Source organism: Lactuca serriola, chromosome 2, assembly GCF_051521515.1.
Source record: "Lactuca serriola cultivar US96UC23 chromosome 2, Lser_US96UC23_V15, whole genome shotgun sequence".
Classification (NCBI taxonomy): domain Eukaryota; kingdom Viridiplantae; phylum Streptophyta; class Magnoliopsida; order Asterales; family Asteraceae; genus Lactuca; species Lactuca serriola.
This window is the reverse complement of record NC_136409.1, coordinates 10,209,071-10,224,414: the sequence shown is the minus strand read 5'-3', so window position 1 is coordinate 10,224,414 and position 15,344 is coordinate 10,209,071. Positions and strand designations below refer to the sequence as shown.

The following is a 15,344-nucleotide window of genomic DNA, read 5'->3' as shown; positions in this document are numbered from 1 at the left end:
CTCCCCGGCAAAATGCTCTACTCTGTCAGCGTACTCATCTGACTAAGGCCACTTCCTAGGCTCTTCCTAGGTTCTCACACTTCTCCGCCATCACCTGCTGAGAAACTCCTTATGATGCCAGTCATCTACCTCCTGAATATCATCACATTCACTTGGTAGTTAACTCCCATCATCAGGAGTTCCACCAAGCACGAAGCAAGCAGCATTCGGGCGTCAAATAAACACATATAATTCGCTCTAGGTGATAACTCCCTAGCTCTACTCATACTCAAAAGATATCACCGAACTCTGCAACTCTACCTCCGCGGGTATCTAGCTACTCTCTCGGTAGGCTTCACAAATTCTCATCTAGGTATCTCTCCTAGATTACTCCTCAACCCAAATCCCTCTCTACATAGGATTCCTGCTGGATACTCTTACTCAACACATACTTGAAAGTGCATCCCAGATAACAACAACTCCTAGGCTAAGGCATCACAAATCAGGCCACTCTAGTCCTAAAATTTGAAATATCTAGCCTATCTCTAGCATGCATAATATCTCATAGCATATTTCATAACACAAAATCAATGGTATTTTGGGAAATCACCATTCAGGCTCTGGCTGATTGTACACACTACTCCTTCCCGCTTTCTCTTAAAAACTCTTGCTCGTTTTAGAAAAATCATTTATTTTTGAAAATTTTCTCATTTTCTCAGTTTGAGTCCAGATATACCCGAGGGCACATCCGAATCCCTCAAACCAAGGCTCTGATACCAACTTGTAACGACGTGAAAATTTAAAACAATTTTTCATTTTTAAAATGCATACGCTTCATAACATATCATATAAAAATCTATTTTATTCAATTACAAAGCACAACTCCATTAATAATCCAGGATCCTCATAACTCTTTCTCTGGTGTGTACAATCAAGCCGGTGCTGTCCCGTGATCCCGAGAGGGAAACCTGAAATACATAACACATAACACGGTAAGAACGAAGCTTAGTGAGTTCCCCAAAATACCACGTACAACACATATGCCACTCGAGGCTAAAGTACGACCCTCCGGTCGATGTGTCTTAGCGGGACCCTCCAGTCCCATAGCTCGTTGGACCCTCTGGTCCGGTCATAGCTCGTCGGACCCTTCGGTCCAGTCTGTATCGTTGGACCCTTCGATCCGGTCTATATCGTTGGACCCTCCGGTCCGGTCTATACAACATATGGCATACATACAACAAAATGCACATAATCTCATACATACACATAGCATACAAGACCCTTCGGTCTACACATAAATACCACTCTAGGTAGTGTATAGTGAGAAGACTCACCTTGGATGATGAACAACTCCAAAAACACTGCTGCTACGCATCGGCCTTTAACTTTGTGCCAAACCCATAATTATCTCAATTAGCAGCTAAGTCCAACCTCTCACTTATTGGGTCTAAAGATAGACCACCTACTAGCCCATTAATGACGTAAGCCCATTGGGCCCACCAAGGCCCAATAATAAATGGGCATCCCCGAGGCCCAAACCTCAACCTACATGACAAGCCCAAACCAAAGGCCCAAAGGCATAATTATATTATTTCTCTGTTCAAAGTCTCAAATACATAGGCCCAAAGATTCAGGTCCAACAGTTAAGGCCCAGCAATGAAGTTTAGCCCAAAAGCATACAGAGAGATTACGTGGGGCGTACCTGCTTGGTACGCTCAGCGTACTCAAGCGCGCACGAAACTGATCGGGGACCTCAACCCAGTACGTGGGGCATACTGGAATTACACCGCACGTACTCTCAGTTTAGCTTAATCAAGTTTCTGGGTCTTAACCCGTTAAGACCTTAACTCATCTCTTGGATGCGGACTTTCTAACATCTCTTACTCCATAAAGTTAACGACTTTAGGCCCTTGAATGGCTGATAAGGTCACAACACATGAAACTCTTACTTTCTTAACACAAAATTCACATAACTCATGCATGGGTTGATTCTCATGATCAATATCTCATTTTTATGGTTCCTCACCACTGAAAACACTTAAAAGGACAGGTTATTAAGTTCTGGAGTTCACCAACTCACAAAGTTCCAATCTTGGGACATAAAACCCTAAAAATGGACCATACTAAGCACATATCAAAAGAATGGGAAAGCTTTGAGCTTTATACCTTCAAATGATGCTCTAGCCCCAAGAAAGCTCATATCCAAGTCCTGGATTTCAACTCCCTTCTTTTTCGTGCTCCTTCTTAACTCCAAAGAGCCCACAATAACACATATAAGCTTAACATGGTCACCCACAAGCTCAATAACGGATATTAGGGTTTGAGAGGGTTTGATGACTGGGGAAGGTGGCCAAAAATTAGACCATCTCATTCTATAAATAGGGATACTACTCGAATTAGGGTTTTCCCTTAGCGTCTAGTACGCCCAGCGTACTAGGTGGTCCTGGAGTCTATTCCATGCTCACAGGTACGCTAAGTGTAACCATATTTACGCCCAGTGTACCCGTTGCCACCCATTTCTCAAATAAGGATCAAACTTGCCATAACTTCCAAACTATCATAGCATCTTTGATATCCCTCAGATTCCAAAGATCCTCATGTCTACGGAAACGTGATGAGATGCCCTACGCTTTGGCAACTCGCTGCAACCTGAGACCTGCTCATGCCCGGTTCGTGGCTAGCGAACTTTAATCACGGAAAAATCCAAAACAGGATGTTACATGACAGTGCCCAAGCTTCTTGTGCCATATGTCAATGTTGTTAACTTTATTGTAAAAGGCCATTTGATCTTCTTCTTTTGGATCATAAGCCATGCTTCTTCCTTTCATTTTGACCTTCATCAATTTTTTTCCATTTGGATAATACACACGACACCAAAAATCTTCAAAGTATGTCTTAAATCCTTTTTCTAGCAGCTGGGGAACACTTATTAAATTCTGATCAGTTTCTGGTACATACATGACATCTGAGATTGTTTTTGTACTTGAAGTAGTTATAATTGCAACTGTTCTAATTCCTTTGACTGGAACGTATTCACCATTGCCTACTTTCACTCTCTTGGACTTTGAAGGCAATACCTCTTTAAAGAGGCTGATGTCATTACACATGTGGTTTGTACACCCGCTGTCAATTAGCCAACTTTCAGGAGAAAGTGTTGTTGAATAACAAGATGCAACAAACATATGGTCTTCTTCATATTGAGTAGCTTTATGGACTTCTTCATGCTTTTGAGTATTTCTTCTACATATAACAGCTTCGTGACCAACCTGATTACATTTGTTGCACTTTGCATCTGGTCTTTTCCAACATATGAATGGAAGATGACCCATTTTACCACAATGCTTACAAGGCGGATAATTCTTTTTTGGAGTTTGAACTTTGGTTTTATTCTGATTGTTGACAGAATCTTCAACAACAGAAGTTGCTGAGGCTTTTTTGTCACTCTTGTTCTTTTCCTTTCGTTCATCTTGATGCTTGGCCGGTAGAGCACCTTCAACAACATGCTCATGTCTCATAAGCCTACGTTGCTCTTGTTCCTGTAACGAGTTTAACAGACAGGTCCCTTGTATTATCCAAACTGGTTATTGAAGCTTCATATCTATCAAGTACAGTAACGAGAATTTTTTCAACGATTCTTGAATATGATAACTTAGTGCCAAGCAACCATACCTTGTTTCCAATATCCAGTAATCTGTCCGAATACTCCTTGATAGTCTCCGATTCTTTCATTCTCTGCATCTCAAATTCTTTGATCAAGTTGAGAGCCTGCATGCCTCGAATTCTTTCATCTCCTTCATATTCCTCCTTCAGATAATCCCATACTTCTTTTCCAGTTTTGAGGCACATAATTCTTGTGAAAATGGTTGTAGAGACTGCAACAAACAGAGTTGCTTTCGCCTTTGACTTCCTTGATGTCTTCTCTTTGTGAACTTTGATTTGAGCCATGGTAGGATTTTTTGGAAGTTGAGGAATAATATAGTCCTTTTCTACAGCTTCCCAAAGATCCATGGCTTCAAGATAAGATGTCATTCTTGCAGCCCATAACTGGTAATTATCACTATTGAACACAGGAATAGTGAATTGTGAAACACTACTTTCTGCCATTTGTCCTCATAGATCCCTCAAGAAATAAGCTCTGATACCAATTTTTTAGTTTTAAACAAATAGAAAAGAAGAGAATAGGTTGTAAACAAGAGAAAAGTGAACAGGGGAGATATGATATGCAATGACTGGAATTGGAAATTAGAATATCAAAATCATTGTACTACATCAGCTTATATAGCTGTTATTCATAACTGAAAATTAACTAGAGAATAACTATCCACTAACTCCTAATTAAACTTATTCAATTCAAAAATAAAAACTGACCAAACCATAACTACTTTTATTGCTCATTAGTGGATTCCTTAAAGCATATTTTCAACAGAAGCCTTCTTTTAAGTGGGTGTCTTCTAAATTTAGAGATAGTCCAAATATGTCATAAAGATCCATAGTTTTCTAGAAGGATGTAAACATGAGAAAATGTGATTTAGTCAATGGGTAAAATGGTCATTTACACTCATTTAAACAGTTTATTCAGTGACTAGAAAGGAACAATATTTGTTCATCCATCCCTCCAAAAAGACTGGCCAGATATGTCATTGATATCAATCATAAAGAAGAGAAAATGTGATTTAGTTAAGGGTAAAATGGTCATTTACTCTTCGTTCAGGCGAACTATGGAGTTGAGTCCAACAAAAAAACAATTCTAGCACTCCAAAAAGAGTGGACAAATATCTCATCAAGATCCATACTGTTAATGCAAATAATTTCCCATGGCATAGCATTGTGCCTCTCACGAGTAATAAATACTACAAATAATACAAATGGGCTACATACAATATTAGGCTGCCTAACTAAATGCCAAAGGAGAATACAAGCTAAATATAATATGTATATACGTCTAACAGCCCCCCGCAATCGGAACGAACGTTCAGACTGGATCTGATTTCAAGAAACAAAGTATACAGTAAACCCTTGGTAAAAATGTCAGAGTATTGGGATGAAGAGGGGACATGTAAAACACGAATTTGTCCCAAGGCTACCTTATCACACACAAAATGGATGTTGATCTTAATGTGTTTAATGCGTTGATGTTGAACAAGATTGGTGGATAGGTAAACAACATTGATATTGTCACATTAAACAAGAGTAGTTGTTAGTGGTGGATAAAAGAGCTCCCTGAGTAAGTTATGAAGCCAACTGGTCTCGGCAACAACATTTGCAACACCACGATATTCTGCTTCAACACTCGACCTGACAATGGTACCTTGGCGTTTGGAGGACCAAGATAGAAGATTCTTTCCAAGGAAGACACAATACTCGGATGTGGATCTTCTAAAGGAGGGACATCCTGTCCAGTCAGGAGAAGCATACAACTATAAGCCATGATCAAGAGTGTCATGTACATATCTAAGGATCCGCTTGAGAGTTGAAAAATGAGGTTCGCGGGGATCATGCATATATAGGCACATCTGTTGAACTGCATAAGAGATATCTAGCCAAGTGAAAGTCAAGTATTGAAAGGCACCTGCAAGACTGCGATATAATGTTGGATCAACAACAAGAGAGTCCGAGCCATCAACTTTGGTAGGCGTTTTGGCCGGAGTTCGAACGGGTTTGCAGTTAGACATTTTAGCAAGGTCTAGAATCTCTGTTGCATATTTTTGTTGAGAGAAAAACATGCCATGACGGTCTCGAACGACCGCTATACCGAGAAAATAATTGAGAGCACCCAAATTAGTCATAAAGAACTCGAAACGTAAGGTGGTGATAATCTGCTGTAAAAGATCTGTTGATGAAGCATTCAACATAATGTCATCAACATAAAGTAAAAACTAGGTAATGCGACCCCCTTTGTTGTAGATGAATAAAGAATTATCATATTTGTTGTTGGTGAAGCCGAATTGAGTAATATATTGAGCAAATATGTGGTACCATGCATGTGGAGCTTGCTTGAGGCCATACAGAGACCGTTGTAATTGATGCATGCAATTAGCTACACCTAATTTTATATTTATAACCTAACTAACTTAACTAACTAAATTGCACCTAGGCAGTGTACTTAGTCAAATTATAGAATAGTGTAAGTCGGGTGTTGATCACAGGGAATGGTTTTAACTAATTAATCTACCTACTATTAAGTTAACCTAATTTTCTAGCAAAGTTGTGGTTTTTATCTAATTTTGCAAGTTTAGATGAACTTAATTCTTAACTCAAAATTCAATCAATTAACAAACACTTCTGTTAGTCGAATCCACTTTCCCTTAATGGTTTATAAATTAGCTATGACAATTACTGTTGGTTACCAATTAATAAAGTATTAGCATTCAATTCCAAATTTACTAATATTCAATCAATTCATGTAGATCAAAGTATGTTCACACTTAAGTTAACACAAAATCAATTATTTAATGGATTGGAGAGCTATGTAAAACACAATTATATTCATAATTTGAGTTCTCTAGCACATCATAATTCAATAATTAACTACTTATCTAGGATTGGCTGATCCTAGCTCTAATAATCTAATATTCACTAAATTACCAGGTATTCTAATTCATGCAGATTAATGGTCATTAACTACACTGAATATGAAATCAAATCAATCTCATATCAAATCAAACATGTTAGGTAAAAATCAATCAACAAGCAAAGTCAAATCTAATGTATTAAAACCATGAGTTCCAGCTTCATCTAGCTAACAGAAGCAACTAGATTTAGTTGGACATACTAGCAAACAAACTAACACAAACCATATTCATAAACATGTTTGAAAAGTACCAAATCTAAAGTCAATTTATGAACTTCTCTTCCCCTTTGGTGTTGAAAGCCAATTCCAGACCTCCTTTTCTTTTGAAATCCGTCTCCAGGAACTCTCCCAATTAGCCAAAATTCTCCCAAATCGTAATGATCAAGAGTTTATATAATAATCTAAAAATTTACGCTTCACATCGTGAATTTGCAGGAGTCCTTATCGAGCAAGGATTTTTACTTCACGCGTACTTATCCTCCAGAATATTCATGTCACGTCGTGATATTGTGGTTCACGTCGTGATTGTAGCTGATTTTGTGGGTTTCTTCTTTTATTCTCCAACTCTTAAAAGTTCCGATCTTTGTCAATTTTAGTCCTTTTCCTTCAAAAATGCTTCTACTTGGCTGCAAAGAACAATTAAAGCTTATAAGTACCATTATTCTATGCAAATAACCAAAATATCAATAAAAATGTAAAAAATATTGCCTAAAAACATGTATAAAAATGGCAATATTAGTAATAGACAAAACATGATATGGTGCAGAAGGGTCTCGGAAACTGGGTGGCTGATGCATATAAACTGTTTCTTGTAGATGGTCTTGAAGAACAACGTTCTTCACGTCCAACTGATGAACCGGCCAGTGATGAGAGATTGCAATGCTGAGAACAGTCTGAATAGATGCAGGTTTAACAACTGGACTAAAAGTTTCATCACAATCAATGTTGGGACGCTGACTGCGTCTATTAGCGACCAAATGTGCCTTGTATCGAGCTAGAGAGCCATCTGCATTGAGTTTCTTTTTAAACAACCAAATACAATTAACCACATTAGCATTTTGGGGCCGAGGTACAAGTATCCAAGTTCCATTAAAAATAAGTGCATCATATTCATCTTTCATGGCATTGCGCCAGTTAGGATCTTGGAAGGCTTGGGAATAGTTTTTAAGAAGAGGAGAATAATTAGAAACTATGTCAGTATGAAGATTGAGACAATCAATGGGTTTATGAATACCTAGCCTAGCAAAAATGGTCATAGGATGCGTGCTAGTAGAACCCGACAATGATGAATGGTTGGTATTTGAAGAGAACGAAGGAGTGGTGGAAGTGGCGGCAGTTGAGGAGGAGGGGGTTGTCGCAGGTGTATCATTGACAAAATGATCATGGTCAACGATATTGGATGCGCTGTCGGTGGAGTTGCCACCGGCAGGAGTCGGAGATGTGGTAGTGGGAGGAGTAGGGTGGAAATTGATGGTTGGATCATTGAAGCAATTGTGAGATTCGAATATATCGAGAAAATCATAGGTGGGAGGATGATCTGGGGTCATTGAACCGAAAGGAAAAACAGTTTCATCAAAGGTGACGTGTCTTGAGTTAATTATTTGTTTAGAATGAAGATTGAGACGACAAATTTCTTTGTGATTGGAGGGATAGCCAAAAAAGATACATGGGACCGATTGATGTTCGAGTTTATTAGTGTTATGAAGGTGAGGGTAGCATAGGCATCTGAATACCCGAAGATGAGAGTAGGAAGGGTGTTTGTGAAAGAGTTAGTGAAAGGGAGTATAATTTTGGAGAGAAGTAGAGGGAAGGATATTTAAGAGGTGAGCGGACATATGGAGAGCCTCAACCCAATAGGTGGGGAGAAGATGAGCTTGGAAAAGAAGGGTACGGATCATATTGTTTAAAGTTCGAAGCATACGTTCGAATTTCCCATTTTGTTGAGAAGTGTATGGACATCAGAAACGAATATGTATGCCATTGGTGTCACAACGTTGGTGGAAGAGTGAGTTGTCATATTCTTTTCCGTTGTCACATTGGAATGCTTGAATGTCAGTGTGAAACTAATTTTTAACATAAGCCCAAAAATGAAGGAATTGCGAGAAATTAAATGTTTAAGAACTAGTTGACCAGGATGATCGAGTCTTTGATGCCACCATGATGAGCTAGCAGTGAGAAAGAATTGGGGACTCGGTTGGGTAACTGGATAAAGATCCCCGGTGCTATCACATCAAAGGAGGGTGTGTTTGGTGAGAAAATCCTTAGCAGAAAAACCAAACTCATCAAATTCGATAGAACATTTATTATCACGAGTAAATTGTTGAACAGAAACAAGATTTTTAATAATTTGGGGAATGATAAGGACATTTTTAAGGATAAAAGTGCAAAAAGGATTTAGACCAAGGGTAGATTGAGCTATTTTGGTGGTTGGGATAGGAGATCCATTTCCAGCTAACACATATATATTTGAATTAGTGCACTTATTTTTAAGTGATGTGAGAGTACATGAATCGGCATGAAGATGAGCAGTTGCCCCGGTGTCCATGTACTAATCTGCATTGCCCGGGTCTTGAAGAGTCATGGAACTATGCGGTAAGTTGGTCGGTTGATCCATGTTGGGTGGGTATTGAAACCATTGCCAATTGTTGGGCTTAATACTGGGCTAAGGAGCCATAGAATAAAACGCTTGTGGATGGGTTGCACTCGAATTGGACCAAAGCTGATTATTAACATTTGGGCTTTGCTGGGGAGTGGGCAGGCATGCGATTGACTTGAGGGAGAAGGCAGCAACCCACGTTGCTGTTGCTATGGAAAAAAAGGTGCCGTCGACGAGTAATACCCACCCCAAGAATTCTGGTCGCGTGTGTATCCACCACTGTACCTGCCGGCTGCCGCCTCTGCCACCACGTCCATGGTGGTTCCGACCACCACCACGATTACTGGAGGTATTGAAACGTTTGTTTTTTTTTGTCGATTTTGATGCTCAGAATTCAAAACAGTGGGAGAGGAGGCGTTATCCCGATGTGTGGCTTGCAAAAGACGGGTGTGATCCTTAAACAGTGAGCGTTCTTCGAGAGTAAGCATGGAGCGCATTTCGAGAAACGATGGAAGCGGCTTTTGGTGGCGAATGGTTGTGACCACGTGAGCATATTTTGGAGATAGACCGTTGATTGTGTAAATAACAAGGTTGCGTTCGGGGCACTGGGGAGCCAATATCGGTAAGCAAATCAGAGATAGATTTGATACGGGTGCAGTATTCCATGATTTGATACGACATGGTGAGAAACACAAAGAATAAAGAGGAGAGGAAGAAGATAGAGCAGTAGAAGCTTAGAAGAAGAAAATAGGAGGAGATCGTTGACCAAACCTAGGAATCGGCTAGGGTTGAGAAAATAAGGCCTGATACCATGTTAATGCAATTAATTTCACGGGAAAATGCCTTAAAAGACCAATTAAGTTTCAAAAACGTTCATATTACCCCAATTACGTTTTTGTTGTTCACAAAAAACCAACGAAATAATGTTTTTTTATTATAAATCCAAATAAAGTTACGAATAAAAATAACATTTTTTAATGGTGACCGACATGTTGCAGGAAAACGATGGGGGTAAATGAGTTGGCATATTTCTGTTGAGTTGGCATATGTGTTTGCTACGTGGCATTTGTGTTAGATAGATATAGGGCATAATGGGGGATACGACTCCTTAATCAATCGACTTCTTCAACATGGCTTCGGGGGATACGACTCCTTAATCAATCGACTTCTTCAATCGACTTCTTCAACATGGCTTCTTCGTCTCGATCCTCCAACTCATGGTCAAGATCAAAAATTTCCAAGTCAAAAAGCACAATTGATAAGGCACATCCTTGTGATTGTGGGTTTCCTTCTCGCATTTGGATATCAACAACAAAGGCAAATCCTGGTAAAAAATGTAGGGTTTGTCCTAACTCTTTGGTAAGTATATATCTAAAAGCTTGTTCTTGTTTGGGTCCCTTTTTGTTTTTCATGCTACAATATTGTTTGTTTATGTTATAATTGAAGATGAAGGATCCAAAGGATAAATGTGATTTCTGGGAATGGGTTGATGATGATAAAGAAATTATAACCAAGAACGAGAATAAGAAAGATGAAGAACATGATTTCAATACTGAAGTGAAGATTGCAATATTGGAACATGATTTCAGTGAGTATAAGATGAAGATTGATAAGGAATGTAAGAGTTTTAGAAAGGAATTGGATAAAATGAAATGTTTAGTGTTGATGTTTGTTGTTTTGTTTGTAGTGAAGTACATGATTTAGTGTTAAGTTTATTATGTAAGGAAAATGTACTTTGAAATTATCAGGATATGTATATTCAAAGTAGTTGCATTGTACTCATGTAAAATGGTTACGAAGTGGGAATGAAAAGAAGGTATTTGTGAAGACTGATACACATAGAAGGTGTTTATGAAGGCTAATAGTCCATAAAAGTAACATACTTTTTATTGATTGAAAATAGTAAGGGCAAAATAGTCCATAATAAGATTACACTTTATCAAATGATAATAGGAAGGGCAAAATAGTCCATAAAACATGTGTTTGACATTATGCATGTAATTTGTGTTGTAAATGGTTTTTAAACACAAGGGCAATTTTATTGAAACCACACATAATAGCAACATACTTTTTATTGATTGAAAATAGCAAGGGCAAAATAGTCCATAATAAGATTACACTTTATCAAATGATAATAGGAAGGGAAAAATAGTCCATAAAACCTGTGCACTTTATCAAATGATAATAACAGGGACAAAATAGTCCATAAAACATGTGTTTGACATTATGCATGTAATTTGTGTTGTAAATGGTTTTTAAACACAAGGGCAGTTTTATTGAAAACACACATAATAGCAACATACTTTTTATTGATTGAAAATAGCAAGGGCAAAATAGTCCATAATAAGATTACACTTTATCAAATGATAATAGGAAGGGTAAAATAGTCCATAAAACATGTGTTTGACATTATGCATGTAATTTGTGTTGTAAATGGTTTTTAAACACAAGGGCAATTTTATTGACAAAATAGTCCCACAAAACAGTTTTTTACCAATTTTAACATAGTTTTAACAAATAGGGGCAAAATGGTACATTGTTATAATATGCATAAAAGGTAATAAACTACATATGAAAGCATAATTAAACCACATAATCAAGCATGTGCACATGGCACTAAATGTTGGTAAATGTGCACAACACCAAAAGATAAGCCTAAGCATCAAAAAGACAAGCCTAAGCACCAAAAGATGTGCACTAAGCACCAAAAGATGTGCCATTTCAAAGTATCTGACATAATCCTAATAGAACACACTTATCCTAGTTTATAGTAACTGGATTTTCAGTACTTTCCCCACTTCCATCTTTTGTTACCACCTTCTTCCTTAACTTCAGTTTCGTGATCCTCTCAGAAGGTAATCGCCTTTTGTTCGCAACAAAATGCTGAAAAAAAACAGGTTGATGCTGATGGTGATGATTTTCTTGATGGTCAATCTCATCCTCTTGTTGTTCAATTTCATCCTCCTGGTGGTCTTCAATATCGCTTTCTTCAACAGCCTCTTCTTCACCAATTCCAACTTCACTAACCCCATCTTCATTGATCCTATCTTCATTGACCCCATCTTCACTAATCCCATCTTGACTAATCCCTTCTTCAACATCCCCTTCACTAACAGTTGCTTTATTTGTTGCATTCTTAAAACAAAAATAATAATTATTATACAAATGTAGATGAATGAATAATCAAAATAAAAACGAACCTTCTTTGAGCAATGGACATCGCCTCTTGTTGTGTCCTTATTGATGACAATTACTACATCTTGAGATGGACATCCCTGTCTTGTTAATTTTATGCTTTCCTTCATTTTCTGTAGGACATTTCATTCTGTTTACTTTGGGCCTTCCTGGCATTCTCCTACGCCGAGGTGGTAATATGGGATCAAATAGAACATCAGGCCACATGTCAGCTCCATTTATTGGTTTGACTGGATACCTATAGCAACTTCCAAACATGCTTGTTTTAAACCATACGGCTACATAGTCCTCTGCATTTCCATTCAGGTATAATATAGCAGCAATGGCATGCACACAAGGGATACCACTGAGTTGCCAGGCTCTGCAGCCACAAGTTTTGCTTTCAAGGTGAACAACATAAACTTCATGGGCTAATTTCACTTCATATTCTTCCTCGCCACTTGGAATAACATCCCAATACCTGAAATCATATTAAGAAGGTAAGTTATTTCATATTAAATCACTTACAATTAAATAATATACCTTTGTTCTTCTTTCATCTTCTCAATCCTCTTTCTAATAGAGGGGCAGATTTCCATGTCCCACTTATGCCCCTTAATCTTTTGATTGTACATCCTCTCCATCACGTACAATCTGATTTCTTCCAGCATTGTTATTATTGGTTTCTTCCGGGCCTCTACAATTGCTGCATTGAAAGATTCAGATATACCGTTTTCCACCGCATCACAACAAGTCTGAGGTTCAAAGAATGCTCTGCACCATGTATTTGGGTCTCTTTCTATCAGGTGCTCATAAGCTTCTGTGGACATTGTACGAATTTCCCTCATGTATGATCGGAAATTGGAATCGGTTGTAGCCTTTGCAGCACTCCAAAATAACCTCCTAAACTCAACATCCGTGAACCCCTTCTTCTTAAAGTTGGCATAGATGTGTCGGGCACAATTCCTATGCTCACATGATGGTGCCCTTTCCTTAACAGCCTCCATTAAACCCTACAAGGTGATAACAAATTTCAGTTTTAAAGTACATAATAACACATAATAAAGTAAGTAAAATGTAAACTATAACACACCTTGTGTTGGTCTGAAATAATTGTAAGACCCCTACCATCTCCCATCTCAATGTCCTCAAGTAGAAGATCAATGAACCACATCCAAGTTTCCTTGTTTTCAACTGGCACAACAGCCCATGCTAGAGGATACATTTGGTTGTTTGCGTCCCTACCAACGGCTGTTAACAACTCACCTCTGCAAATACCCTTCAAAAAACAGCCATCAACACCGATAACCCTTCTACATCCTTCAATCCAGCCATCCTTGATAGACTTCAGGCAAATATACATCCTTTTGAAGTAGTGTGTAGCATCAGGCGTATGATTTGTCTCGATCAAGACTGTTGACCCAGGATTAACCCTCAATAACTCAGCACCATAATTCCACAGTTTCTCATAATGGCTTACCAAATTGCCTGAAATCTCATCTAGTGCAAAGTACTTGGCATTTCTACACTGCCCAAGACTTACCTTGAGACCATAGTCTTTCCTAACCACTTCTGCCATTTTCCTATAGCTAAACTTAGGCCTTTCCAAAATGTCAGGTATTAACATTTTTCCAATCCACTTATACGTAACAAGACAACCCAATTTTTGTTGTCTAGCACAATTATGTTTATCAATTAGTGACTTGATCTGGAATGAATTTTCCTTGTTCATGGGACTAGCCCATAGTCTAAAAGGGCAAGATGGCTTCCCTTTTTCATTTTTACTGCACCTTACTAACAATGCTTTTGCCTCATTTGTTTCATACCACAATGAATAACCCTTAGACACAGCATAATTTGTTAACATATGTTTCAGTTCATCTCGATCAGAGAATTTCATACCTAACTCAGGCATCATAGTGTCCCATTTTTGGTTTGGATCGTGAATAGGATGTTTTTTTACCTTACCACCAGCTTCTTCCTCTATGCCTCTTTGTGGAATAAGGTTCTTCTGTGACAAAAAAGGATCAACAACTTCAGGCCATTGAATGTCCTCATCATCAGCTTCATGGTCCACCGATAGATCATCCGATAATACCGAGTCCACATCATCTTCATATGTTTCAGTACCACTATCCCATTCTTCAGCTTTTTCTTCTTCAATCCAATCTAGTAAGGGTTCATAATGGTCATCAATGAAGATACTTATTTGATTATCATCATCATCAAACCCAGCATCAAGGAACCTAACATAATCATCTTCATCCCTGAGCTCCCTTAACCCATCTACGAGGGGCCGATTTTTAAGACAGTAATACATATCCCGACATCTATTGTTGATCAATTTTTGGAGATAGGTCTTGAACTTCTTGAAATCCATGTTACGTACATCTAGCCCCATAACAGGTACTTTATCAGGATGAAAGTAAACCAAGGGATTAGGAGAAAAAAAACCTTGATGGTAGACATCAATGTTGAGTGAGTCACGAGACACGCTTGCTGCACGAGACATCAATGTTGAGTGAGTCACGAGACACGTTTGCTGCTGAGAACCCTTGCTGCACAATCGACTAACTTTCCTTCACCTTCTGTAAAAATCAATTTCACTTACACGAGTTCACCGTTCCGTTATGTAAGAACCCTAGATATCGATTTCACCCTTCACTGAGAACCCTTGATGGTGAATCGATATCTTGTGGCACTTATGTGGCACTTATGTTTGATGTAATGTGGTTTAATAATCCACGTCAGATTATCACCGGTAAACAAAGAAACGTAACCCACAAATGCCGGTCACCATTAAAAAATGTTATTTTTATTCGTAACTTTATTTGGATTTATAATAAAAAACATTATTTCGTTGGTTTTTTGTGAACAACAAAAACGTAATTGGGGTAATATGACCGTTTTTGAAACTTAATTGGTCTTTTAAGGCATTTTCCCTTAATTTCACATGTCATAGCATTGTGCCTCTCACGATTAATATATACTACAAATAATACAAATGGGCTACATACAATATTG

General features: G+C 38.2%; 1 protein-coding gene across 1 annotated transcript; it reads right to left on the bottom strand.

Annotated features, from left to right (window-relative positions):
* Nucleotides 1-2,666: 2,666 nt before the first annotated feature.
* LOC145089013 (uncharacterized) lies at nt 2,667-4,083 on the bottom strand. The gene is made up of 2 exons (XM_079027517.1): nt 3,649-4,083; nt 2,667-3,515 (listed from the first exon to the last, which is right to left on the bottom strand). Exons 1-2 carry the CDS (start codon nt 4,081-4,083, stop codon nt 2,667-2,669), a joined length of 1,284 nt encoding a protein of 427 aa, XP_078883643.1.
* Nucleotides 4,084-15,344: the final 11,261 nt, after the last annotated feature.